Here is a 27935-nt window from a genome sequence, read left to right as displayed (position 1 = left end):
GATTTTCCTCAAACCCTAAACAATATTTTTAATGATTTTTTTTTGCTATTTGTACAACAATCTTTTTGTCAGGGTGATCTTCACCTTTAAATGCGAACATTGTAAGACCCTGGATAATTTTTCTGTTGCAGCCATGAATAGAAGATAAATTTGTGGAATAGATCACCAAACTGAAAAGAACACAGTATCACAACGTATTCAAAGTGTGTTCACACAGGTAGAGATGTGATTTATAGTGTTATAACCATAAACCCTAACAATGTGATGATACGTTCACACTGTGTACACCTCTACACTTTTGAGTGTTTATGTTCACGAACAACTACATGAAAAATGTTATTCACAGCTTTCAAATGTTCATATTTGACCATGTGAAGATGATGTCACATTGTGTGACGTACTATGTGGCAATTGTTTTTTTTTAAGCAAGGCGAAATGTGAATAATACTACAAAATCAATCAGTAATGTGTCATTTAACTGAACATTACAGTTCAAATGTTATACATTACATACGCTAAAACAACTTATGATGCAGTGTCCTCGTGTGATGTGCAACGTGGTTGAAATGCAGACAGCTAAAACAAAACGCTTCGGCTTGCAGGCCTAAATGGAATAACCTAACATAATGTAAACATCTTTGACAGAGCGCTTAATGTACAAATGATCTTGCAAAATGACGGCATGTCTTTGTGATATCCATCCATGGTGATAGCGATCTTCGAAGCGGGCTAACTGTACGACTTCACAGCAGAAGAGATCACATCTGCGCCGTATACCGCCACGTTGCAATTAGGTAAAAGGACAAACGCTTTCTTAATTGAAAGCAGAAATCAATTAATCTTCTCTCGCAGTGCAAGGTCTACAAAGCAGCAAATTCGTTTGATGCAATGAAGAGAGAGCAAATGTCAGTTGCATAAAAAAGCTTTCATTCAGTATAGACAAATACCATTCTGTTACCTGTCGTTTCGTTTACTTTGCTCAGCAAACCCACATTGTAGGCCTATTATTCGCTTCATTCATATCATAGGCCTTATCCATCTAGAAGATGTGAATCAGGTAGCACCATTTCGAAAGGCTGAAAACCATAATGTCGACGACTCCAATCACTGATCTATTCAACATCTGATTAAGTGGAAGTTATCCACCTTTATGAGTAGAATCAACAAGAGCAAGCCAGTACAGTTGTCTTAAATGTTGATCCAAGCAAGGAGATATCAAGTGCGTCTTCATACAAAACAACCTCCCATCATTAGGCCTCAGTTTAAAGATGCTTGCACTCTCCTGATCCCAGTTTTCCCTTACATGCAAATCATCGGTTTAATATGATGGAATGATGTAGGAATATAAAAAGAGTATCCGTATTACAGCAAAAAGGCCCTTCAAGTTCATGTAAATAATCGAGCAAAAGATAGTCGTGCAGTGCTTGAATGGACTTAAACATTATTTTTATAAATTCTCTGAGAATTCAGTAGGTTCCGTGGCTTTTCGGAGTATTTAGAATTCACCATGAATATAAAAAAGATGACTTTTCATTCCTACCACATTTCTATCGATTCAGTCTCTAGTTACTCTGTTATAGGATGTGTATATGTATCACCAAAAGTGGATCATGCTGTAATGTATGGCGAGTGGATCAGTACAATGCTGGTGGTAGGTCGTGATCTCTGAAACCGAATGAAATCGTCACTTCTCGATTCAGTAAAAGCCTCCGCTTTCGAGGTTCCATCTCGCTTGGAAGAAACGTGATCAAAATAATTATTCATTCGAGTCTAGAAAAATTTCAATTCAGCTCTCGTCTTCCTCCTCTTCTTCTAAGAATGAATCGGATGTTTTCTTCATAGCATCTGCAAACAGGAAAAACAAAGATTTTTAGAAAGACGATTGATATGATGTAGGTATTTATTTCATTATATATTTTACACACAATGTTTTAAACTATATATTATATTTGTTACCTAAGCCACTGGCTTTGTTATATTATAATCACCATCCTTATTGTCCATTACCATATTTATACTACTGTTCCTTTCTATGTTAATTCAAATTCTATAAATCACTTTCGTAATATCATATTCAGCTCAGGTTAAGACATTCAGTGTAAATGTATTCAGGGAATGAGAACATCGGAAGAAATGGGAGAAAGCAATTAAGACTGGAACGGGAAAAAAGAAGATGGGAAAGGGAGTTTTAAAATGAGAAAAGGTGAAAAGTGAAAAGAAGAGGAAGAGCAAACCGAAATAGTCCTCAATCAGAGAAAAAAAAAGTAAGAGCCAGATGAAAGAACCAGAGGATTGAATATTAGAATATTACCTGAAATGATGTGTTTTGGAAGATCCACCTCTAACGGAGTCAGTTGTCGCTTCAAGATCTTGGTATGGTGTGGCGATACTTTCCTCCTGGCCGAAGAAGGGCTCCCACTGCCGTCTTTGTTACCTGAGTTAGCCGACTTCTTGAAGAGTGATTGTCTTTGAAGGGTGGGTAATCCCATATCCTTGGGACCATCCTGGACGTTTCTTCCGTCATTGGACTTGACTGTGCCATTCGCTCCCTCCACAAGGTCCAACGAAGATGCTTCACGATTGTTGTTATTGCAGTTCACAGAGGTGATGATATCTGGTCGACCTGACACATCAACTTCAGCAACGTCGTTTTTTGTGTTCTCTTCATTTACCGCACCACTGCTGGCATCGGCTGCGTTTTCAGCAGACGAAGGTGACAGTTTTTCCGTTGATGACTGATTGTCATCCACTTGACCACTTGTTGCTTCTGACTTCTGTTGTCCACACTCGCTAGGTTTCCTCTCTTCCTTTTCCTCCTCCTCCTCCTCCTCTTCCTCCATAATACCTTCACTTGATTTCTCTGCCATGATATCTAAAATACAAGGAAGATTTCCATAACAATAATTTGTGCTTGTATTTTTTTTCAGGGATATCTGGAAAATGCTTTCTCCAGCCTCAATTGCTACATTGTCACATATTGTTAAAATGAATTTTTTGAAAAAAAAGTCGAACTCCCAAAGTCCGCATACGGGCTAAACTCCCTCATAATCTTAATGGAAGTTGCAGGTAACGACATTATATTATTAGAACATTATATTTCTGCAAGTATTCCAAACACCTTTAGACGGGATGGCCTAGATAACTGAATTAATGAGGGGGAAATAGAATCTACTGGTACCTTTTAGATTCTTGGGTACATCCAATTTGATTGGCGTCTGTCTGCGGACAAACTTGCGTGGGTGATGGGGAACAGTCTGAACCCGAGTGTTACTTGGTTCCGGCTCAGGATTCTTCGTGAAAGACTTTGATACTGTTGGCGAAAGGAAATGCTTGTCCTCGGCGTTGAAATCATCCTCCTCTTCCTCGCTCTCATCCTCGTCTGCATCTGCTAGCTTCTCCGCCTCTTCGTGCGAGATCTCCTCACCTACGTCTGTCCGGACGACGATCGTTGGGCTACCAGTGTCAGTACTCGACTCGTTGGTACGGCCATCAACCGCCAAGCCGATATGAAGATCTTTCGAGCCCGATATCCTTGGCGATGGGGTATCAGCCTCACTGCTCTCGATGTCTTCAATGACGAGGACGTCAGCAGTGGTTCCTTGCTTCAGTGACACTGGTACAGGACTTTGATCTCCGTCAACAACACGCTCTTCCTCGTCTTCTTCGTCTTCCTCGAACGATGCGGCCATCATTTTCTTTGATGCCTTGTCTGTATATAACAAAACAAACACAGGTATAAATGTATTGGAATCAAACCAACATTACCTACAAGTATTATCATAATGTATTAAGAGATACCGTGATGATACGATCGTTCACGGATGGCACCTGCGTGTTTATTAGGCCTACTCTCTTTTATGGAGGGGGGGGGGAGATGATTCAAAAATTTTCCGTATTCATTTGTTAGAAATTAACCAATGTTATTTATTCAATAAATTTTCAAACAAAATTATTATATCATTCAGCTCCGAAAATCTTCAAAAGTCATGTATGTTATTATAATGCAAACTGCAACTACAAGTGATTTAGCACAAGGCGTTTCGACATTTATACTTCACAGTTCACACAATTGTAAAACAGAACAAATTGATAACCAACATACCGACCAAAACAAGGTGATTATTTCAAATCTGTATTTGCAATATTTCCTACCGGTGTTACGCTCAACAAAGCTTAAATGCGAAATACTTGCTCAGGTGAAAATTCAAACTATCAATATGAGATATGATATCATTTTGGAGTTCCATCGAATAAAAAGGGTTAGACGTAGATACTAGTCTTGTTACAAAGTCCTCATTATCATTCAACATGTTCTCTTTCGAAAGGAATTTCCAAACTAAACGTAACTCCTTACGATTTAAGAATAGTTTCATTAACATTATTCATGCAAGTTTGAAAATCTTAATGACAATTATTGTCACTTGCATACAATGATAATTAGTATTCAACTTATTCCTTCGTTTGACAAAATGTGTAATAAATGCACTTTTGTTAGAAATTATTACACACGTTCATATATTTACTGTACAGTAAAAATGATATGGGGATAGTCTCGCACAAAGATGGAAATGTATGTTTATTTAGATTTCAATATTATCCACTACCAACTTTAGTTCTTTCTAAATAATATGACGTTTTAGGAACTTGTGAAATGAAGGTGTAAAGTAATGCAACCTACATGGAATAATGCAAGCTTTGAGAGAGAGGACTGAGATATCTAAATGCAAGGCATAACACTCGTATCTAAAATGATAAAACACTTTGTATTCTCTCATTCACTCGGAATATTCCCCTTCCCTTCTATTTCCATATGCACAAGTATTCTGCAAACCAACTCACGCAATTGTTGCCAAGGCAATACGTGTAAATGACACATTTTTGCTGAAGTAGTTTAGCAGAATGCAATTTTGTTGTAATTGCATTTTTACAAAATATTAATTGCAATTAAACACGGAGGTTGTGGTTTTCTTTTTCATTCTATCCTCGAGTGGTTCCAGCTTATCTTTTGTCACTCCTTCAATATGAATTTCTTTCCACAAAATGACGTTAATATCCCCCTAAATCATTTGCACTAGAAAATTTTGATTTGCATATCAGAAATATGTATTGACTATACCAACTTGGAAACAGTGAAGATATTCAATTCTCATGTTTACTACGTACACTTTAAGGAACGCCCGTTCTTCAAAATATGAAAGATTGACGGGAATCGTTCGAAACAACCACAATGATTTACATGCCAGTATCTGGATTAAAAAGTCTAATGAACCTATCATTACTAGGATGACGGTGACGCCCATACATGCATAAAAGAAATACTAACATCAGCGTTAATCATGACCGAAACATCCATAAATCGTAATAGTTCTTAAACCAATCCATTATGAATGGTTGTGAACCGCCCATTTATTCCACGCTTACATCCTTTGACCAGTGTTTTAGTCGAAATCTGTGAAAAATTTATCGGAAGCCAAACATGTTATTTTTTGGTAAAAATTATTTTTATCGTGCTCACAGTGCACTTTCATCGTGCTATAATGGCGACAACCAATTCATTACAAGATATTATTGATTACTGCGAATGAGCTGATAAATCTAACCCATAAATTTAGTGATTTATGTCACAATCGGCTCTCCATAATCAAACCCCAACTTCAGACTAGAGTTTAAATTAAACCCGACTTTAGAATAATGGCCTTTGAGTCTGCTTCAAAGACTGCACTTTTTTGTAATAAAGCTTGGAGGAAAGCGCGCGCCAAGGAGATGATGCGATGTGCCATTTACAGAAAGCCTTTAAAGATATCGCCACTCGTCCAATCAGGTAATTAGTGAGAACGAGACAAATACCATTTATTATGCGATTCTGTCAGTTGAGAGGAGACAGCGGTATATTGGTCATATTTGTGTTTTATCATTATCATTTTATCATGACATTACTGTAATGTCATGATGTGCGTGTGTGAGTGTGTGTGTGAGCGTGTGTGCATGCTTGTACAGTGTATGTGTGTGCATATTTTCAATCAATGTGTACTGGGGTATACAGATTATCATTATTAGCATTATTATCATGTTAATTTCAAAACCATAAAAATGGACCGCATAATGAATTAATATGTATATGTGGTTTGGCAATTAGTCAAAATATAATGAGATATGCCATATCGTGCATTTATTTTTGTATGCTAAAGCTAGCGTAGTTTTGTTATCCTTATGATCCATCAAAGCATCAAAGAATTAGAACGATGTTAAAATAAAAAAAATCCTGCCTGGACGCCATCCTAGTTATTATGGATATTTTAACAGGAATCTTAGATTACAACATAAAATTCGTGTGAAAATTTTATAACTATGATTTCATGTTAGCGGGAGTAATTATGAATATCTTAAATATGTGGAAGGTTACAAAATATAGAGTGCATCTAGTTAAACTCTTTTTAAGATCCTAGCTTCGTTGCGGAAATGTTTTAAGTTTTAAAATGTCTGTTGTCAAGTTCGTTCAAAGAAATAGAATTTGTGGATGAGATTTTCTCTTACTAGTAATTAAAAAAGTCCGGGGGTTTTTTTCAAATGAAATTCGAAAAGTACCATTTAAGCTATCCCAATTGCTAAAGAAAATTTATTTCATCCAGTTTCAGAAAAGTTAAAATATCATTCGTCAGACAAATTTAGAAATTACATCAATAAGAAGTTTCATTCTTGTGGCAAATTCCTATATCAAAATCTGGAAATACAAAGTTAGCAACTTTTGTGTCACACTTGCCAGGTGGATGATCAAATCACTTCTATTTCCCCCCTAAAATTGCTCTTACCAAGTACAGATTTAGGCACTCGAATAGCCATTGGAGTAGGTCTTCTAACCAAAGGCCTTGATGGATTCTGTGTTGACCTGACCTGCCATGGTTCACTACTACTCGATGACCCTGCTATAGGATGTTTCACATACTCATGTGACTTGGCCGCTGCACCGTTTGGTATCTCCGTTACTTCTCCCCATGAAAGGACGGGATGAGGGCGTCCTTTAACACCCGAAGGCATCGACTGTGAATCTTCAGAAGCACTTGCGGAATGAGATAGGTGTTGGTTGAGACCGTTAAGAGACAGTGCCTTCAAAGACTGCACTCCTTGCGATGTCTCCTGGTCTGATGATGCAGTTGGCATGCTGCCAACATCACTTGAACACGATTCTTGTGACGTCATAGTTTTACTTGAACTGAAGGCACTTAATGGGGAAGTCTGGTGTGATTTTGTGTGATCCCTCACGATCCTGGGACACTCCCTTTTGAGGAGGTTACGATGAATTTTCGCTTTTGAATCTACTGTAAGAGTATTTCTGTGTGATCTTGCTCACCCCAACGTTCTAATGCCATTTGATTGATTGCTCGCTTCTGCAGTTCATAACATCCACTTTTCTCTGGCCTTTAGAGCAAGTGATACTATCGAGTGTTCACGGTGACGATATAGGTAGCCGGATACACACGCTTCTGATTGTCAAGTGCTAATTTCGAAGAAGTTTGCTGTAACCTATCGTTAAATTTAGCCAATAACCTAAGCCGAAAACCAGTCTTGACAAACGGCATGGACGGACGCTTGAAGATGTAATTAACGAATGAGGGTACTCCAGCCTCGGCGTAGCCTGCAGAAAATGAAAAAAAAGTGAAAAGCTAATTTATTCAAATGCATTGATATGTGGCTTTGCCTATCTCTAACTTACACATATTAATTCCAGTGCACAATAAATTCATGAACTATATATCGATTAACGACTTTCACAGAAAGCAGATTGCAAGTGTGGTGACGTTGACGGCATATGATTCTCTTTCGGCCAATCAGGATAGATTTTAAATGCAGTGAAATTGGGTTAAGTAATTTTCCCGTTTCAACGTTGCTCGGTCATGATGACGGTCGTTGACTTTTCATCTTTGACAATCTGAGCCCTACTCCACCCTCTTGTACGCGGTATACAGGAAAGTTAACATTCCTTTGTATCAATTTACCTTATCAATCGACTGCAATCTTTCAACTCTCACTTTATAAACTTTATGAATATCAATCAAAACAGAGCTGTGTCTTTCTATCTGAATATCAAATTGGTATTGATGCTATGGCGTGCACATTATACACACATACACATACATCAATGTAATGAAACAAAAATATAACATTCTTCTTATCGTTCTGATTCAGGAATCCCGAATGCAGCGGAGTGTCACAACTTAAACCCTTAAATAAAATAAGTCTACTGTGATAGCTATCTTAAGACTTCACGTTCAATAAACATATTCTTGCTCCTTTCCACATGATCCAATGTATGCCGTGTTATCCTCTACACATTCTTCTGTTCTGAATTCAACAACATGATAAAAAGACATACTTTGAGAGTCCGTGGTGGTATCATTACCATTTCTATAACATTCCAGTGAAGATTACTGAAGACTGATATTAGTTGTCCATTTTATTTCAACGCTTTACTATGGTTATTGTGATAGTGATACATTCCCCATCACAATGGTTCTCATCAACAAAGAATGTCCATATAGATACACTGGGACAAGTACCTGTCGACCAACTAGGATAGAACAACCGACGTGGATGTTTCTTGTGTTTAATGCATCTTCTTATCAGGGGTTGAAATCGATTTGTAACAGACTACAGATGGAATCTGTTTCAGGGTGAACAGTACACTCGTAAAATACTTTGTACTTTAGCCGAATTGACATCTCGTTAACACCAGATCTACATAATTCATACACCCTCTCCCCAAACACCACAACACATTTCAATACGTACTCCATCGACACCCCGATCTGAGCCAGAATCACGTTTGCAATTTTATATGCGTTAGGCAGGCAGATGATAATGGGCTCAACAGAAGAAACATGAAACTTCGGTAAGGATTCCTGAAATAACGCCCACTTAAAGTATTCAAATTTTGACTAAAACTTGAAACGGAGAGATCATTTAGTAGATAACCAGTTTAAACATGTTGATACGAGTGTCCGTGGATCAATATCGAACAAAGAACAAGAAAAAAAAAATATATGGAGTACCTACTCGACTGTCACCAATTCGACAGAAGCTAATCTGAACTCGCATATCAATAAACAACATTGACCTTTTTATCTCATTTGCAAAAGATGTCCACAAAGTTGATGAATAAAAAGCAACAGCCTAAGATAAGTGCGCGCGGGAGGTTGTGGGTGTGTACAAGTACGTACGTGGGGGAGAAAGGAAGAATATAATATGAGTGTTGTTGAGAGCCGCCAAAATGCCTCTCCTATGCACGGCTCGTGAAAGATGGGAAAATTAATGTTATGACTGACCTACTTTGGTTTATGACTGACGATAAATGGGATGAGCTGCCGCACATGGCATTGACTCTGCTCGACATATATAGGGACGGCATTGGGTTTCTTGAAATCATCTCGAGCGTCAGTAAATCATAATTTCAGAGGGACACCTGGACGAAATGAGTTTTATTAATCCTCACAAATTCTGCTTGGGCTGAACTAATCAAATAACTTGCCCTGATGAGGAGGTGGAGACGTGCTGATATAGCGGATGAGGCTCGGTTCAGACACCACAGGTCACAAAATAGGAGTACTGTTAAAGTTGATCTAAAACCCTTTCAAACTAATTTACAATGATCACTGGTTACTATTATGTCAAAGTTACAACTTAATCACGGCCTCCTCGAGATGAGTTTGATTACTTTGTATGTTTTTTTTTGTATGAAGGGTATGAATATATTATTCCTCCCCCCCCCCAAAAAAAAGGTCCGAACCCATTTCTGTATGGGATAGGCATAAACATAGTTGTGTGCCATTACCTGCGGTTGCGGTGACTGAGTTATAACATGGACCTACTACATGGTTATAATAATCACTATCTCCTCAATCTGAAATCTGAATATCAACGATTCGAAAGAATTCATTAGAATTTCAATAACAGACACACCATGACAAACCTTACACTATTTTCCGAGGGAGAAACAAAACAATAACCAGTATTAGGAAGGTAGGATGTATATGTAAATAACGCCTCTGATCATGCTGTCGGCGTTAAATACATGAAAGGCAAAGTTTACAACAAAAAATTTGAGTCTTTAATTTGACGAATTAAAAACAACAAAGCTCATGACTATCCGTGATAGCCGACAGTGGTCACAGTGACCTCATAGATAATAACAGTACGTTTACATGGCCCTTGGTAGGCCTATTCTTTTTCAAAAGTTTTTTTATTTAATGAATAATTATGAAAATATGCATTTGTTAATTCTTACTTGATATGAATGGCTATTGTATATTATTGGTATGTTATGAGTCATTATCTGCCTGTATGAATTTTTGCATGATTGGAACTGAATAATTTAAAATACTATTAAAAAAGATATATCTGAATCATTCTCTGAAGTAAATGAAGTACACCACAATGCACGTTATGATTATTCATCCACACATTTTCCTCCCATCTTTTCTAACGTTTGTTTTGTTTCGATTATATCTTGATGGATCTGACATCATAAAAAGATCGCTCTGAAATATACGACAAAGGCAATTAATCATTTTGGCCAGTTTTGATGCCTACGTTGTTTAATCTACGTGAAATTAAGAGATATGAATAATTTATCGCCCAATACCTGTGTCCTTTGTCTCGTAACTTTGAAAAAGAAATACCGAATAAAGGGGAATGAACAAACAGGCATAGAGCTAAGAGAACGAGGGGCCTAATTACAATCCTTTCAAATTGATGAGCTGCATACTGGATAATTGGCTCTCTGCATTATTGATGCATAGTACACACTGGCAGTGGGTGATACATCACCTGCGTACACGGAGAAACCAGAAAAACTCAAGGTAAACTAAGGGTAGTACAAGAGGCCAAACAAAGTGAAAGTGATTTTTTTTTATTTTCCCTGTTTGTTCCTTCCATAAAATGGCTAAACTCAAACCTTGCACAACTATTCAGATTTTGACGTAAGTATCTACAATCAGTATTCAAATTTATAAAGATTTTATTCTCCTCCCATCACCCAAATTCCATGATAGCCATGTTTTGTGTCATTTAATGATTATTGGCATAATGGGCCAACAATTTCAATTTTCAAGGCGAAATAAGGTTTATCGGGCAAAATTTCTAATAAGTAACAAACAAGCAAACTTTCTAACATTTTGTAACGAAAAGCTGACTTTGTGATACATTTTGACAAACGTGACGATATCATATTCAATCCTTTTCCCCTTTCCTCTTCTTTCCTTCTCTCCGTTTTTTCGTGGTCGTACGTCAACTTTATTTTTTCGGGGGGGGGGGGGGGGTGGGGCATGGTTCACCAAGCCCCCATCTATTTGTCGGTGTCATTGTGGTGCAGTAGATTCTTGTGGTGCAGTAGATAGTGGTTACAATGACTTTGGAATTCGACATGATTATACTAGGATATCTGGAATTTGTGGCCTGCACGCCGGCCCCGAAGTATGTTGAGAATCAGGGAGACATATATTTAGTGTTTAAACATTTACATTTGTATTTAGATGAGGCTTAAAGATTAAGGGGGAAATATCAACACAGCATTAACCCCGCCCCCCCCCCCCCCCAACACGTACAAAGACTACCCTAACATTATTCTTCACAGCAGCAGAATTTGATAAGCAGGGAAAGATTGAATGTGTTGAAATGTTGTAAATTGTATTCATACTCATTATCGAATGTTGTAATGAGCCTACGGCAATGTAATGAGTAACTTCACGAGTGTGGCCCGAGTTGGCAAGGTGTGTGTGGAAGTGCGAGCGCACATGTGTGAGTATGATGAGAGTGTGCGTGGGTTGAGTTGTGTGTGCGTTTTTTTTGTGGCACGTCGAGATGACTCAGAGGAGAAGAATGGATAGAAGCATAGACCTTTAAAAGAAGAAGGTTTGAGGAAGAGATAAGGGTGAAAGAGAGGGGGGTGAGGCGAACTTGACACTCTTGACCTGTCGATTCAAGTTGTCAGTACAATTACACAAAGGGGCAAATAAATTAATCACTTTTAGTGTGCGAAGTTTAAAATTCCACTGAAGAATAATATTTAATCGGTGGACTGATTTCCAATTTTTTTGTATTTGACACAATTCCTTCGTTAAAGAGGTATAGGTATATTACACATGAACATATCTTATATTATGGGGATACAAAATAGTACCACTTGGAGTATTTACTACATAATATAATTCCGAAAGAAAATGTACCACTGTGACACATTGAAACTAGAGAACTGTATTACTTTTGGATATACTGTAAGTGTAGCGACAGGCGCTCAATTGGCCTTGCCACAGAAAAAATATATTACCCTATGGAATCAATATCATATGTGAGTTAAACAGACAATCGGATTAATTAATAAAGGAGACACATCGTTCAGTAAGAGCGATAAACAAAGGTCCAAGTATCTTCACGTTGCGTTTTCAACCTGCGAATTCGACAAAACATAATGAGAGAAAGAACTATTCATTTGTATCTTAATTACATACTCGCACCCTCAAACGATATCTTAATCATCATTCATACTGGAGGCTCCACGTTACACTATGACATGTATTCTTTTGTCGGCAAATGTTTGGGCTTAAAAAGACTACCGACACTCGATGTCCTGGCCGACTTTGAGAAAGTGAGCATTGTGGAAAAGAACATGTACAGTGAAGCATCCACATTGATTCATTCGTCGCCGTGATAACCTTCATAAATAATCATTATTGTCAAAATTATAAGTATTTGTAGTAAGAGTAGAAGTATAGGCCTATATGAGTCATTATTATCGTCGTTATTACCCTCATCATACTCGCTTTAGTTATCATCATTAGCATTTCTCTTTTGTTGTCACGTGTGTAGAATCTCTGAAGCACTTCTGCTACCAATCGCCTGTGCTGCCTGATACTGTCTGTTTTCTGAATCAATACATGTATTAGATTAAATCGAATTGTATCATTGTGTGGATGCTGGTTGCTATTGATACCTTAAGCCCCGTTGAGCTTTATCCTGACATAGAATAGCATTCATTAGATTACTAATAACTATTTTCTCCTAGACCTCCGCGTAGAGAATCTACGATTATTGTTACTCTCAACAAAGGTGAAGACATACCCTGGGCATTGGGTCTATTCCCAGGGTTATTCTGAAACATTCCACTTGAAACATTCCACTTGATGGAAGGTGCCCACCATCCATGTAATGTTTCTTCTCTGTTTCTGTTGTATTCCGCCCCACTAATAAAAATAGATTGACGCAAATTAGTGTTGGTAATACACAATAGTTGGTAAGAAAATCAATTTTAAATGGCGACTGGAAATGTGGCTTCGTGTCAGACGAGGTCATATTAATACATAACGAATGAACGATTGAATCTAGAGAGCGGGTTTGTCGTGCCATGGAACATGGCCGTGCAAAGCTATGAAATTCATAGAGTCTTGAACATTTTTTATCTTTTCACTCGGCTGATTCGATACTTTTCCCCCATTGAATTTAACATTTTTGTAATATTTTTTTCCTTGATGCTTTTCAACAACCTCAATAATATTATCATCGTCGAAAGACGCGATATTTCATTTCGAGCGGCGTCTACGTCTTGTTTCGAAATTGACTGAAAGTTATAAAACATGACTTGTTTGCATATACTTCGAATGCAGACCATTAAGAGTATCGATACTTCGATAGTTACATAAAATACATGAAGTAATATTGTAAAGTCCACTTGACTTTTAAGTTTCTAATCCCTGAGGAAAAATAAAAGTATTTTAAAAAGGGCAACTAAATCTATAATGGCGACAAAACCTATATTACTCGAATGTCACGGGTGATTAAAGAAATATCGCATAAGCATGTGAATATTTGCATTATCAAGACATATCTAAAAAAATATTAGTCCAGAATCTGACAATTGTTATATTTCCCCTGTACTAGTAGAATTAAAAGCTTTAAAAGGTTCAGATGTTCTTTTTAGTAACTGAAGAGCAAACACGCTCGAAATTGGTGCATTGTAGAACTTTCTTTCACATGATGGGAATTCCACATGTGGAAAGAAGAATACAACCGCTGCGAGCAATCAAAATCTTCTTCATGAAATTCAAATGGTATTTAAAAGAAGAAAGTTCACTGAAATGATTGCACCCCGAATGGCCATTGTTTAAGATAAGAAATTTAGAAAACAAAAATGAAAAAAAAAAACACTTGTGTGCAGTCCAATGCACTGGGAGTACGTATATCCAATTCAGTTTCAGTTCTATGTAATCATTTCTAAATGTGGCTCTTGGATGAATGGCGTCAACTTATCATTGGTAATAAACTGGCAGCAATCGCAAATTCTTCCGTATCATAAACATCCCTAGCACTTTCAGACAGTATACTCTCTCAATCAAAACTCAATACAAAATAAAGGGTGCATTTAGCCTACTATCTCACTGAAGTGTCAGTTCAGAAAGAATATAAAATTATCCATAGAATTCTAAATTTTTTTTATTCAATTCTTCAACTTGTTGTCGACAGGGAAGATTTAAAAAATTGCCCCCAATCTGTTCACGTATTCCCTTTCCCCGGCACATAGAATGCATGAAAGACCACGGCATTGCTCTGTTGCTAATGAATGCATGGTAATTTCAGGATTCTAGTTTGCGCATATACCCACCAGCATTATTACTTTTATTCCAAACGTCTAGAGTAAACAGGTCTTATTAGTTTGGAATAGAAATCATATAAAACACAGCGCACATACGAAGGTTCGTGAAAAGAAAATATGTCCCTATTACGTGATACAGTCCCAAGAGATCCATCATCCTCGTCTGGCCTGCAAACGCCTTTTCAGCATGTTATTGTTGAAAGAAGACTTTGATGAATACGAATAGTATATATGCTCATTTTCGAGTTTCGTTGCGTTTGGTATGTTAAATAACGCTCGGTTTCATATATGGGTTTTGGCGCTCAAACACAAGCATAAAATCGGTAAGAGATACGATCACAATTTCGGCCGGAGGAAGATTATTTTGAGGAGTGTGCCCTTTGATAATATTCAGGGGTATTTTAATAAAATAACAAAGGTTCTTTTATAATACTTTAATTTTCATTTTTTTAGCCTTATAATCAACCCTGCATTAAGCAGTCCAAACGGACATCTGACTCCAAATCATTAACCTCATTATAAAATCTTGTATATTGAAAGCCAGCGACAAAATCGTAATTAATGCAAAGTACAAACAATTTTTAAAAAAGGTCTACTGAATGTATAGGTGGCAAGGGGAGCCATATATTTCATTTAAATTCGTCCTCTTTTGTATCTATTAAACAACAAGTATGAGGCAGCGTATGGCTTGCTAACTTGTCAATGACACTTTCACGAAATCTAATTCTGGAATGGGAAACGGGCTCTTTTGCCTCTCATATTTCTGGTGTAAACACAATCCTCTCTGTCACGTGCCATTGTTTATATAAAGCGATTAGACCAAGCATATACGGAAACCCCAAAATACATTTTGACAAAATGTCTGTGAACTATACAATGAGTACAGTTTTATTTGATTTGTTCATGCCAGAACTCATTGACCCCCCAACACACACACACCCACACACACGAGCAGTGTAACTTTATTTTGTCGTGTGCATATCTTATAGCTATGGTTAACCATAAGTAATGTCTAGTTATGTTGGTGTAATTTTTTTCCCAAAATATGGTTTAAAGGTTAAATATCAAGGACGCTAATAGGTACAGAATGGCCAATAAGGTCTGTTGGGGTAAAAAAAATAATCGAACCTGCGTCTTTGATGGGTAAAATTTTATGTAAAAGCAAGTTTCATGTCTATACATTTCACACAACATGGCAAAGAGAAAAGCGCAATCCTTAACACATACAGCTTTTTTACCCAACAAATGTGCATGCTACCTTTTAACTCAACATGTACCCAACACGTTCAGTCTTTATTTAGGTATTAGAAGGAACGAGACACAATTCCGTCTCCATTTCCACAAACAGTAAAGTGACATCAGTTATACTTATTTGGCATTCGGTAATCTATCGAGTAATTATAATACAAATAACCATTAAGCATAACCATAGAACACTGACACTACTGTGACCTAATTCCCCAGACCTGACAAAATATATCGACACTCATCTTATACCCAGCCTTGCACCTAGTTTAATTTAGAAAGTCCATTATAAGACCAAGATGTCATCGCCGCATTATAAATCAGGCAGCAAGATGCATCTAAAACTCAATGGCGCTATCCCCACTTCACACGGTAACAAATTTGGCCCTCTGCAATGCATACATGATCTCTACGTGCTGTTTGCCTCTATCGATTTTCACAGGTATTTTGGACTGGTTTTCTACACGGTTAAACAAACAGAATATGTACCAGAATTGCTGGATGAATAATGTTGATTGTACTTTTCTCCATTGAAGCCTGAGTGGATTATTACGTCAAAGTCTGGTAAACATGGGGCAAAAATCAACTTTCACCATACTTCCCAAAGATTATCTCCAGGGGTCCGTGACACAAAGGTTAGCAATGATCGTAGAAATTTTCCACGATTGATTGCATAGACTATACAGTGTACAACCAATCGTGAAAATCAAGAGTACGATCAATCGCTAACCTTTGTGTAACGGGACCCAGGACTCTCTAGTCAAATAACTTTATTCTGATACTTTGAAATCGATGGAACCTGCCCATGCAAGTGAGGACTTACGAATGCACACTCAAAAGATCGGACTCGAAAAATAAAACGATTATGACAATACGGTTCTAATTGGGGCAGCAACAAGAAGCGCACATGTGCACATTATAAAACAAACATATGAACGATGTCTCATCTTGCTAGAGAAAGTCTGCAAATTATCTTTCCTATTTTTAAAAGCAAGCCCGCTCCCCACGTCAAGTTGATTTTGAAATACAAGAGATCAGACAAGCATAATACTGAAGTATCATCAAAATCGAGCAAAGTTATGTCATTAAAAAAAATCCTTCATTTCATGACACAGATCTGTATGTCGAACTTTAACATCCAATTTTAATGATTTTCCCCCATTTATGTAAACAACCTCCTTATTGGGTGGAACTGGCATTTAAGCTGTGCATGTAATGGGATGTTACCCGAACACTTGGGCATGCTTACTTGTATTTTGGGCTTGATAAGGTTTTTCTGGGTTTTTCTCTCTTTCACATACACACACACACCCACACGCTCTGTCTCTCCAATCATCTCCTCACAACTTTATGCCTTGGACTCCTCTTTTATCCCCCCATTATATTAACCTTTCTCTGCATTCTAAAAATGTATCGTTATCATACATTTATAAGTGAAGAATAAAGTAAATGCGACTTGGAAAATCAAAATTAAACAGGTTATTTACCTCTTACTTCCAACCTTCCACCATGGCCACAGTGGTGATTATTTCTCCATCTTAAACGTAATACCGTCACCCTCCCCAATCCGCCCTCTGATGCAATTAAGCTGATGATCGTCTAATCGTCAAACCGTTATACTTTCGTCATTCTATAGTCCTGTTTGTATCCAAGTTGATACGTTCTCGGTTCTTCTTTCGTATGGCGCCCGCGTCATTCTTCATGACGATCCACCAAAATGCTGCGGAATCCCTTCTTGCTTTCCCGAGCATGATGCTCAAGATCAGCTTTGGTAATTATTTTAAATTCCACAGAGAGTTTTCTTTAGCAGGAAACCGTGAAGGGTTGCCGAGTGCATGAAAAATACAAGCTCCTCACGAGGATGTGAAGTATGAACTAAATCAACCCAAACTTATGCACACTTCGAAGTAAACCTAGATACGTAGAAATTTTCAAATCGTCACTTAAAGCTCACCTTTTCTCATATTTTTTTTGTGACCGATTGACTGTATATTATTATAATCTGCCAACCTGTGCGCTTTGAAACAGCCGTATAAAGCGCCCTACAAATGTAATTATTATTATTATATATGTTTTTTTATCACTCATTTATATAAAAAATGTATTTTGAAATATAATTTAATAAGTTGCGGAAAATCTAATTACGTTTTGGTAAATGGAAACACATTGTTATTAGTTGAAACCTAGCACCTTTAAAACAGACTATACCTTTAACTCTTAAACCGCCATTTAACCATTAACAAACAATCTCGTGCATAAGACCTCCTGAGCCCGCTAACACTCCTTATCTCATCATGATGACGATGATGGATTGGAAAATAATGATGCGGCAAGCTTTCTTGACACTGTAGATTCACACAGGATCGACCTCGGGACGGGAGGGGTAATCACTGTTTCGCCTATAGTCGTAATTGACTGTACCGTTCACTGTTTTGAGGATATTCTTTGCCTTATAGTTACCATGGTAACATTGCATGCCAATGACAACATCAAAAGCATAACCAGTATCGGTCAAAAGAGCAAAGAACATGCTTTTAGAGGGCTTTTTGAAACGCGATTCAAATAATAATACCACAATCATCATCATTTTAACATTATTATTTTTTGTATCTTTCACAATTATCACCAAAGCTATTCTGTCATTGATTGAAAGAGAATTTAAGATATAACGAAGTTCGTAACCTCACCTTAAATCGTAAGGCTTCAAAAGGATTAAACGAAAATTGGGCAAAAAGCAATAACACACAACTCAAAGGGTTTCAATGATTTTGCAGCCTCCATATCACATTGATCAATGATCATTAATAATTATACTTGCTTATATAGCGCTTAATACTTACTTTGTCAGAAGTCTCTAAGCGCTCTACAGTATATGCAGCATAATTACCCTGGCTTTAGCAGTGCAGCTGTTACGCGCGCTGCGTTTCAAGGAATAAATTCCTGCCAGGTACCCATTTACCTCACCTGGGTTGAGTGCAGCACATTGTGGATCAATTTCTTGCTGAAGGAAATTACGCCATGGCTGGGATTCGAACCCACGACCCTCTGTTTCAGAGTCCGGAGACTAATCCACTGGGCCACAACGCTCCACTGTGTTGAAACCCCCCTTGGCCTGCTCTGAAGAAATTTTGCTCAAAAAGAAACAAGAACGATCCTTATTTTTAAATTTTATTCTAAATCACCAAAACAAGGTTATTATAGATCCAAATATGGAAACTACCTTACCAAAATTAGAATTTTCATCCAATTCGATCTTTTATATGGGGTGATTACTTAAAAACAAGATATTTTGGAGTTATAAATAAAATGCAATCTAACAACCATGTATGCTAACGAGTGCTTGACAAAAATAGAAATATCATAAAATGAATCATCGAAATAAACATAAGTCGAGGAAAGTGAAAAGCCAAATAAAGTGAATGAGTATTATCGAACCCAAGAACAACAATTTACGAAATATTGAAAACAACAAAATGCCAAAGTGTATATTTTTATCTTTTGGAGTTACTTGTCATAGTTTATAGGTAGTATATTTGTAGGCACGGCCACACAAAGCAAAGGTCAGCAACAGCTTTTGAAAATAACACATTCTGAATATATAGTTTTCAACAATATAGCGATTTTAAAAATATTTATTATCTGTTCATTTTAAATGAGCATAGTTTGTAAGTGATGGATTGATATATGCCCAAATCCCTCTGATTTACACTTACTGATGACGACATTTGGGGGACTGGTATGGGAATATGACCATCTGTCTTTTAAACATTGAAATAGGTAAGGATTTTTACTTTTCATCAGAAAAGAGTATTCAGTTTTCTTTTGTCTGGAGATAGGATCTACCCGCACATTATTAAAATTCCTGATTCATCTTGCATCAATTGACACAAGCTAAGATCTACTGGTAGTTCCTTGGAGGTTACTGATGTGCAATACGTACAAATGAAATCATGAAGCCACAGTAAATAAAGTCACTATACTACATGTACATCTTGCGTCGACAGATACAGCAAGTGTTATACATGGAGTTGAATGAATGAAGGGATGATACGGGACGAAAATCCCTCTTCATATACCTTTTTTCTGTTTTCCTTCTTATCCTTCTTTTCCTATCCTCTGTTTATTACCCCACTACTTGATTGATCATTGGAGCACCCGGTAGTAGTTTTAGCAATAGAAAAAAAAACAGGGAAGCGTTTCATGAAAGGACTTGTCGGACGTTTTATCCGACAAGTACTGTTTTATCCAACAGTTACCATGGTAACGGTGACTATCAGCCAATCAGAATCAAGGAAACTTGTCAGATCTGAAAACCTGTCGGATAATAAAATATTGACGAAACGCTCCCCAGATGTAGACTAGTTATGATGATTTTTTTAATTGTAGTTGTAATAGAAGTTTCAGAAAGGAGTGGGGAAACAAAGATAAAGAGTAGTATTCTTGTGTTTTGTTGATGATTCTACAATCTTACATGCCAACAGCAGCTGCAAAAAACAACATCAAATGAAGTGGTTTTGATGAATATAAGTGGCACTGGTTGTTGTGGATTGAGTAGCAAATTTGGGAACGGTTGTGAGTTTAAACGCTGTCAAATGTAGCATCTTCGGTTTCAAGTGTAGTTAGGTTCCCAAGTCTCATCGACTCAGACAGAGTTCAGAGCTAAACTTTTGGCATCGAAGGTCATAATGAATGTAGAATATAGATCATATCATCAATAATGCATTACATTATCTTTGGCAATATTTTATCACTTCCTGCCGGAAGACATTTGCCATTTAACGGTGATTACCCAACGGCAATGAGTTCAAACCATCTTTCCAGAGAATTAGAAATACAAATATGTTTTTAATGTTATCATTAGTTTCATAACATGTTTGGTTTTATGTCTTTCTCTGTGTACAGTTACAATAAGTCTGGCTTGAAGTTTATATAGGAAGGACTTTGTACATTCGGTCAGAGATATCTTATCAATATCAATATTTGCACAATATTTATTATTGACTGAGGAGCTGAGACAGAATCTACACTGTAAAATCTAGGATATAAGTTTACCAAACGATGGGTCACTGAGAAGTAGAGATCGTTGAGTGAAAATGATGAGCTATCCTCCGCCGATTTCCGCACGAGACGTTGGTCAAAAATTATTAAACAGTTGTTTAGTTTGACTGTATTTTTACCGTGTAGTAGTCGGATTTACGCTTTCCAATTTTCAATATGGTTAAGAGTCATGGTGAATAGATAAAATAAAACAAATAATCAATTAAAAAAATGGTAGATTCCCAGTGACTGTGCTATTATTGTATCATAAGTTTCTGACAATCGTTGTAAAAGCTCCATTCAACCATAGTACCGACACTATTATATTGTTCATAAATTTTACATGGAGACAAATTCAATATCTATTTGTCGATTTTGAAGGATTATTAATACATTATGTGAGACACGGATTGTGTACATATATGAAATTCGTGGCAAAAAAGGTTTGCTATCTCACTATCTCATCTAAAAATAAATGACCCAACCTTATAAAACACGCCCCTGACCGTATCATTATAATGGATCCATCTTTCAGTTGATTAGCAACGATATGTGCTCACTTTCGAAATCTTTGGAAGTCGTATAAAAATGCTCTTAGGCAGAATTAACAACGCCACAGCCCAATCCCCCCCCCCCCTTGTGGGCTGGGCACTTTATCTTACAGTCATCAGTATAAAAGTTTTAGAAAAAAGGTGACAACAGTTTGTTATTACTTACTCTTCACCTCCGATCACCTAATTGTTATGAGCTGTTCTTGCTCTGACGCAAAAGAAAAAAAAATCATTTCTGGCATCTTATTCGAGTAACCTTATCCCATGTTTAAAGTTGAAGCCTCACGGACCACTAAAGAGTGAAAGACAGTCACGATGTTTTCACCTTGTCAAATACACGCCCGTCAAATCACTACGTGGTGTCACTTCGGACATACTTGGGCAGATGGCGGGTGAAAGTCCTCGGTCAAGGTACTGACATGACTGAGGAGGGTTGGGTAGATACGTCTACAGACTGAATATCAACCCCAAGCTTCCAGATTCAAATCTTACCATATCATTGGCGGTTGTCAAACTTCCGAAAGGCAACTTGTAACCAAGATATCAGGAGTTACCGAGCTATGCTACCAGAGAAGTCAAAGTTATTTACCACGCGTCTTCTCAAGCCATCCGTAAGTGTCTGACGGATTCGTTCCTTAATTCAATGCACAAACACTTTAGGTTAAGGAAACAAAACCTTATACAGTAGTTACGCAGCATCCAAAGTACATCTCAAAACGGCCATGTGTTTTCAGTGTGATATTAGTCACCATGATATTGCAGAAGAGTGTCAGCTTAATAATTTGTAAGTCAGCAGAAATCCCACACCGTCACCCTTGTTCAATGAAGTCTTGCTATACTCTTCCAATTTAAAATGACAGGGCCAAGCTGATTCTTTGTCATCGCCCTTCTTCCAAAACAACTTGCTATTATCTGAATTGGCCTTTCCACTTTTCTATTTATGATCTTCTTGCGGACCGGGATGTCAAACCATTCCTATCACTTGCCATTTAATTTTGCTTTCTATGTTAGCTCTCTCAAACTGTAAGATTCATTTTCGAATTGTATACAGTATTTCTTTTGGTAAAAAAAAATGAATAAATGTTTACAGATTTTTCTTATAACATGAGGCAATCATACTAAGGAACTCAAATTGATTTTAATATTAGTAACACGCCATTTGCTTTTGGATATCCCTTTTTAATATACAGGTTGGAACACAATAGAAATTGCAAAAGGCATTATTAAAATGAAAATTTCAATAACGCACATCTTAGAGAAAGTGGAGTATACTTGCAGAGTGCAGAGTGAGACAGAGGAAGTGTGAGGAAGAGAGAGAGAGAAAGAGAGAGGAATATTACATTTAGTATATTTCATTTGCATTCGAAAAGATTAGAATACATCGTCATTATATATTTGTAATCAGCGTAATGGCGGGCTCTCGCGTACGTGCAATCCTAGCTAAATTGAAATCTCGAGTTTATTCCCAGGATTTATTAGTGGAAAGGGAAACGTGCTTCTTATATTGAAGAGAACATACGTGCTTGATATACACGTTTTTTCTCCCAACTTGATACCATACATATACCAGAGGCAAGATAGATATAGCAACCGTAAGAAACGTAGATTCCATTTTGCTGTTACATAATACAGAAGAATTGGAAAGTGTGAAGAGTGGAGTTCTGTAGATTTACATTAATAATTTAAGTCTCATGTACCATGTATGCGTGTAAGGGGTGTGTACTGCAAAGATAATTTAGCGCCATTTCTGTCAAAAGCGGGTAACAGCATTTAGGTTTGAGTGTGTGCGCGAGCGCGTGTGTGAAAGAAATAATTGATAAATGAACATGTCTTGGCTTCTGTATACATGCCTCTTTTAAGGTATCAAACTTTTCAATTTCCTTATAATCTTCATCAGTAAATCAGGAAAATCCACAAAAACGAATTACAAAATTGCCTAAGGAAAAGACGATATCTCTGGGTGAAATAATTTCACACGATTACATGGAATCATACTTATAGTTACCCCACCAAAACCCTTCTTCCTAGTAGTGTCTAATATCTACTTCTTTTTCCATTCTCTTTCTCTTCTTTTTTAAAATCCATGTTTATTTTGGATTAAAACCTAAGTAAATACATGAATATGCCCTTCAATTATATCTATTTTCCAGATCAATGTGGATTTTCTGCGAGAGCAGTAACAAAGCTGTGCGTAGGCCTATCCGCCACGATTGTAATTTGGTTGTTGCATGATTAAGAGTGAGTGGGGCCAGTTTGTCAATGCCTCGACAAGAACCATTATATCAAAATGCGAATACCTCCATTGCATGACTATTTTGTATGGTTTGGTATTTCTAATAATCTAACCTTGAGCATGACCCCAAGTGGTATAGTTCGTTCGGGTGACATCGGGGTTAAAGACATGTGGTAGTTCCGTCAGGGACTTGGGAGTCTTCCGCTGACAGGAACCTGTATGGGCCAGGTACCCGCAGCTTTTTTCAAACATACTCGGAATAATGACGTTATTCCAATGAATAATATTCCCCTTCATTAGTCGTTGTCAACGAGTTTGCTAGGATCCTATTAAAGCACATATACTTACGCTAGGCTGAAAAACTTTCTACGGCGTAAAAAGTTGTTGCATTAAACCTGACAGCTGACATTGTACTTCGATTTTTTGTCGGTTTCCCTTTTCATTTGGTAATGTTGCGTCTTTACATGTACATGTTTTTCATAAACTAAGTAGTTTATGCTATCTGCCATATTTCAGAGACAATGATATTGAAAACGAACAGCGTAGCAGGAGTCTTCATGCCAAATGTCTCAGTAAGATCCTGCATTAATCCTGTCTGTGCAGATTCCGACCCCCCCCCCCCCCCGTAAAAACGTTTTCCAATGTACCTTTAGGCCTATACATTTGCAAATGCTATCAAGCTTCATTTTCATACATGTCAGTGAATGTGATCGCCCTTGTCATGCCTTGAAAAGAACTGTCTTCACCATGAACTTGCAAAACAACAGCGCAGACACCAAGTAGACATTGTCACTCTCTATTGTATGACTTATTTTGCTTGTATTTAGTTAATGACAGCAAACAGTGAGACTCTTTAGAGAATTGTTCTTGTTTGTGAAGCTCTTTGCATTCCTGGGTATGCACTATAAAGCGCTCGTGGGCGCAGCTTGCAGAACTAAAGAATATGGCGACCTGGCTTCACTGTCCACTGACTTTATTGAATCAAGAAGAACAAAAACTATTCTAGAGTTAAAATCCCATACGTCACTGTCCTGAACCTTTTACGCCATCGGTTTTACAACACTTAATCGTGTCAGCTGATTATTTAACTTGGCTTGAGGGTCCGAGCATTGAATCTGCTGTTTTACTAGCCATTGCATAAATTTGACCCCTCCCTCTTTCGACATTTGCATTAAAACGTCATCCACACGGAATTTACCGAGGCCTTTCATATCAGTATATATGAATAATTATACCAGTAGAAATGCACAACAACGCAACGTACAAGAAGATCTGTTGAAGATATACGCCTTGTTTTATATATCCCTTGCAAATTTACTTTATTAAGCCATTTCGTAGTTCCATTCTGTGCATGATCAGAAGATTCTGCGCATGATCAAAGATAGGTTATTTGTACTAAAGTGGCATGGTGGTTTAAGATCTAATGAGATAAGCACCAACTTTGATGTCCTGATTATTCATATATTCTTGTGAATTGTGTTTTTCATTCACATCCACAAAGAGCAACATTGAGTCCATGAACGACTGGTATTTCACAGTTTGTCAAGTACATTGTATAAAGCATGCTATAATATGCATTCAAAGTAGAAATACAACAAATACCTCAATGGAGGTTTAATGGTGTACTATTCTAGTCACCTGGTCTATTAAATTTCTTCATCCTGCTATGTAAGGCATGCATACGTAATATCTTGCTTTGAAATCTGCTTATCACAATGAAATAAATGAATGGTCATTTGAACAAAATTGTCCATAAGTAACTACGAACTGGTCTATTACAAACTGCATGGAGTTCGTTCCCATCAATGTTCTTGCTTAATTAGGAGAGAGTGTATCCGGCTAATTAAGAATCTCATCGGGATTCACATCCTATCTGGTGATTCTATTCCTATCTATGAGATCACCCGACCTCTCTTAATGGTTTGGCAAATCCCCCAATGGTCAATGTCAATCCAGATTCATACATTACATGAACTTGGCAATTTTATTGTGGCAACTGACCAAATTAAACATACATTGTAACTGCTTATCAAGGTGGGAATCTCTTTATTGTTTTTTATTCCAATCCATAAGCGTTATAATCCCGAACGTTAATATTGTAAACCACCTAAGCTCTTCATCGGAATTAATCCCTTTGGAAATTATACTCGCAAAATGTGGACAAGGCATATAGGTTAAAATAATAATAGGTAAAATAACGAACTATACAGTGACTCAGACCGTTACAGTAACAATGTGTCAGTATGTTTACTTGTACCTTGTACCCTCACGTACACCACGTGATGGAAGTCAAATGGCTAGAGAAAGAGAGGGGGGGGGGATAGAGGGGGTTGGATGGTTGAGATGAAGATCGAAGAGGGATTGGGTGGGAGAAGGAGTGGGCTAGGAAAGGAAAGATAAGAACTAGAAATAGGCAGCTGTTCATCAGACGGTAAGATTGCAAGCAATATCGGAAATAAGTACGTGATCTGTGCTTGCAATAAGAACGATTGAACCCATACAAAACCTTTATGATCATGTTGCTGCACATATCAAAGGTGATGATCATGATAATAATGATGACAAATAATGGTGATGGTGTTCGTAAAAGGAACACTTAATAAGATATTACTTCCACTACTACTGCTACTAATGATAATATTAACAATGATAATAACAACAACATTAATAATAAAAGTAATAATAATTACAATACTGATAGTAATAGTGATAATGTAATATGAATAATGATAATAATAATAATAATTGTAATGATAATATATATATATATAATATATCAGTACACTGTTCGCTTGCCATCTCATAAACTGTACATTGCCCATCCGTGGTTTGTTTCTCCCTAACTCAAGGTTAGTGCAATAGAAAGAAACCCACTATTAAAACAGACAATATTCTGACAAACATGACAATTCTTCACGGATTGCGTGCCATTCACCGTTGCGTGAGTGATTGGCACTAGTATTCCAAGTGATTCCCTCTTTCCCAAATAATACAAAGATACAATGACCACTTTTAATAAACCGTCATTGTGAATTAAACAGCTTCTGTGTCATAATAATCATACGAATACAAGGCAAAGTATGCTTTCGAATGTAAACGATAATATAATAACTTTTTAGTACGATCCATGGTTTTACTTTTGACCTGTGCCTTCTACATTATAGTCGTATATAGTGGGCTGTACTGTGATATATCAAGATTCATACTACATCAGTTTATCCTTCAATGTATATCAATTTAAAACCGATGTGTTATTTGTTAGTATTGACTGTTGTATTTCATCGAAGGAGACCCACTATAATGATGCTGATAAAGATGAAGTGTGATTAATATGCAAACAGAGAATCGTGCTTTAAAGAATGCTACTTGTTGTTTGCAGATCCTAGTGGACATCGGACATAGGTGCAAATAGCTATGCAATGATACGCCGCTGATTCTGGCCACTTGTAAGTGATCATTTGCCAGGCTCGAAAAAAAGGGCCGCTGCTAACTAAGTAGACAAAAATACGTAATGAATAGTTTCATGCCATTCACTTACCTCAAACTTGAAGAATTAATGCTTGTAACGAGGGGGGAACCATGCATTGAAATATGAAAGAAATGAGTATATCGTCCACTATCCTTTTAAGTATCCACGTACAGGAGCTTAAACAGCAGCGCGTCCGCTTGCCGGTAATTCGTCAACATTTTATGAGTGACTTCTTAAAAGCTGACTATTATGAATGCAGAAACTGTGTGTGTATCATGCGCATTCTAGTCCGTCTTGGTCCATTGACGAATGGAGCGCGCGAATGAAAAATCAATGCTTCTCTGAGCTCTCGTTTGTCATTCAGGAACTCCTTATTAGGAGGTGTGAATTATTTTTTTTCTTGGAACTTGTCAAGACAAGGTAATGGTTATGTAAAAATATAATATAATGAATTGAAGTAACAAATGATGTATCAATAATACATGTGAATCTTCGATTACATGTGCCTAAATAAAGATTTATATTTGGTGACTTTCATTCAGCTTTTTAATTTCAAAGTATTACGTTTAATAATCTTTTGAAATATTTTCCAAGATTACAGGTTTTTGCTCTGAGTAACACCAAAAATAGCGATGCAAACTATATGCAAAAATATCTTAAAACATGCAAAAGAACAGAGACATATACAGGTTTCAGATAATATGAGGTTGAATAGTATATATTCATGATAATTTGAATTTGACATTGTATTTCTTGGGTACT

At 37.1% G+C, this 27935-nt stretch overlaps 1 protein-coding gene across 2 annotated transcripts; it reads right to left on the bottom strand.

The window, feature by feature from the left end:
* Positions 1 to 6: 6 nt before the first annotated feature.
* On the bottom strand, positions 7 to 27421 carry LOC121421541 (transcription initiation factor TFIID subunit 11-like). 2 transcript variants are annotated; one of them, XM_041616286.1, is made up of 5 exons: positions 27243 to 27421; positions 6810 to 7633; positions 3179 to 3709; positions 2312 to 2872; positions 7 to 1845 (listed from the first exon to the last, which is right to left on the bottom strand). In XM_041616286.1, the coding sequence occupies exons 2-5, from the start codon at positions 7195 to 7197 to the stop codon at positions 1787 to 1789; spliced, it is 1539 nt and encodes a 512-aa protein (XP_041472220.1). In that variant the 5' UTR covers positions 7198 to 7633; positions 27243 to 27421; the 3' UTR covers positions 7 to 1786. The 2 variants fall into 2 exon arrangements, with proteins under 2 accessions (XP_041472220.1, XP_041472227.1); XM_041616293.1 differs by lacking the exon at positions 27243 to 27421 and adding an exon at positions 17371 to 17387.
* Positions 27422 to 27935: the final 514 nt, after the last annotated feature.

This window comes from Lytechinus variegatus, chromosome 1 (assembly GCF_018143015.1).
Source record: "Lytechinus variegatus isolate NC3 chromosome 1, Lvar_3.0, whole genome shotgun sequence".
Classification (NCBI taxonomy): Eukaryota; Metazoa; Echinodermata; class Echinoidea; order Temnopleuroida; family Toxopneustidae; genus Lytechinus; species Lytechinus variegatus.
The sequence above is the reverse complement of the archived record's forward strand: the minus strand, read 5'-3'. Positions and strand labels throughout refer to the sequence as shown.

What these genes read in the sequence shown, in the direction of transcription:
- LOC121421541 (XM_041616286.1), bottom strand. Translation starts at nt 7,197, where the DNA reads ATGACGTCACAAGAATCGTGTTCAAGTGATGTTGGCAGCATGCCAACT. An exon ending in TGTACCCAAGAATCTAAAAG is followed by an intron (nt 2,873 to 3,178) that starts GTACCAGTAGAT and finishes CTTGTATTTTAG; the next exon opens with ATATCATGGCAGAGAAATCA. An exon ending in TCCAAAACACATCATTTCAG is followed by an intron (nt 1,846 to 2,311) that starts GTAATATTCTAA and finishes TCCTGTTTGCAG; the next exon opens with ATGCTATGAAGAAAACATCC.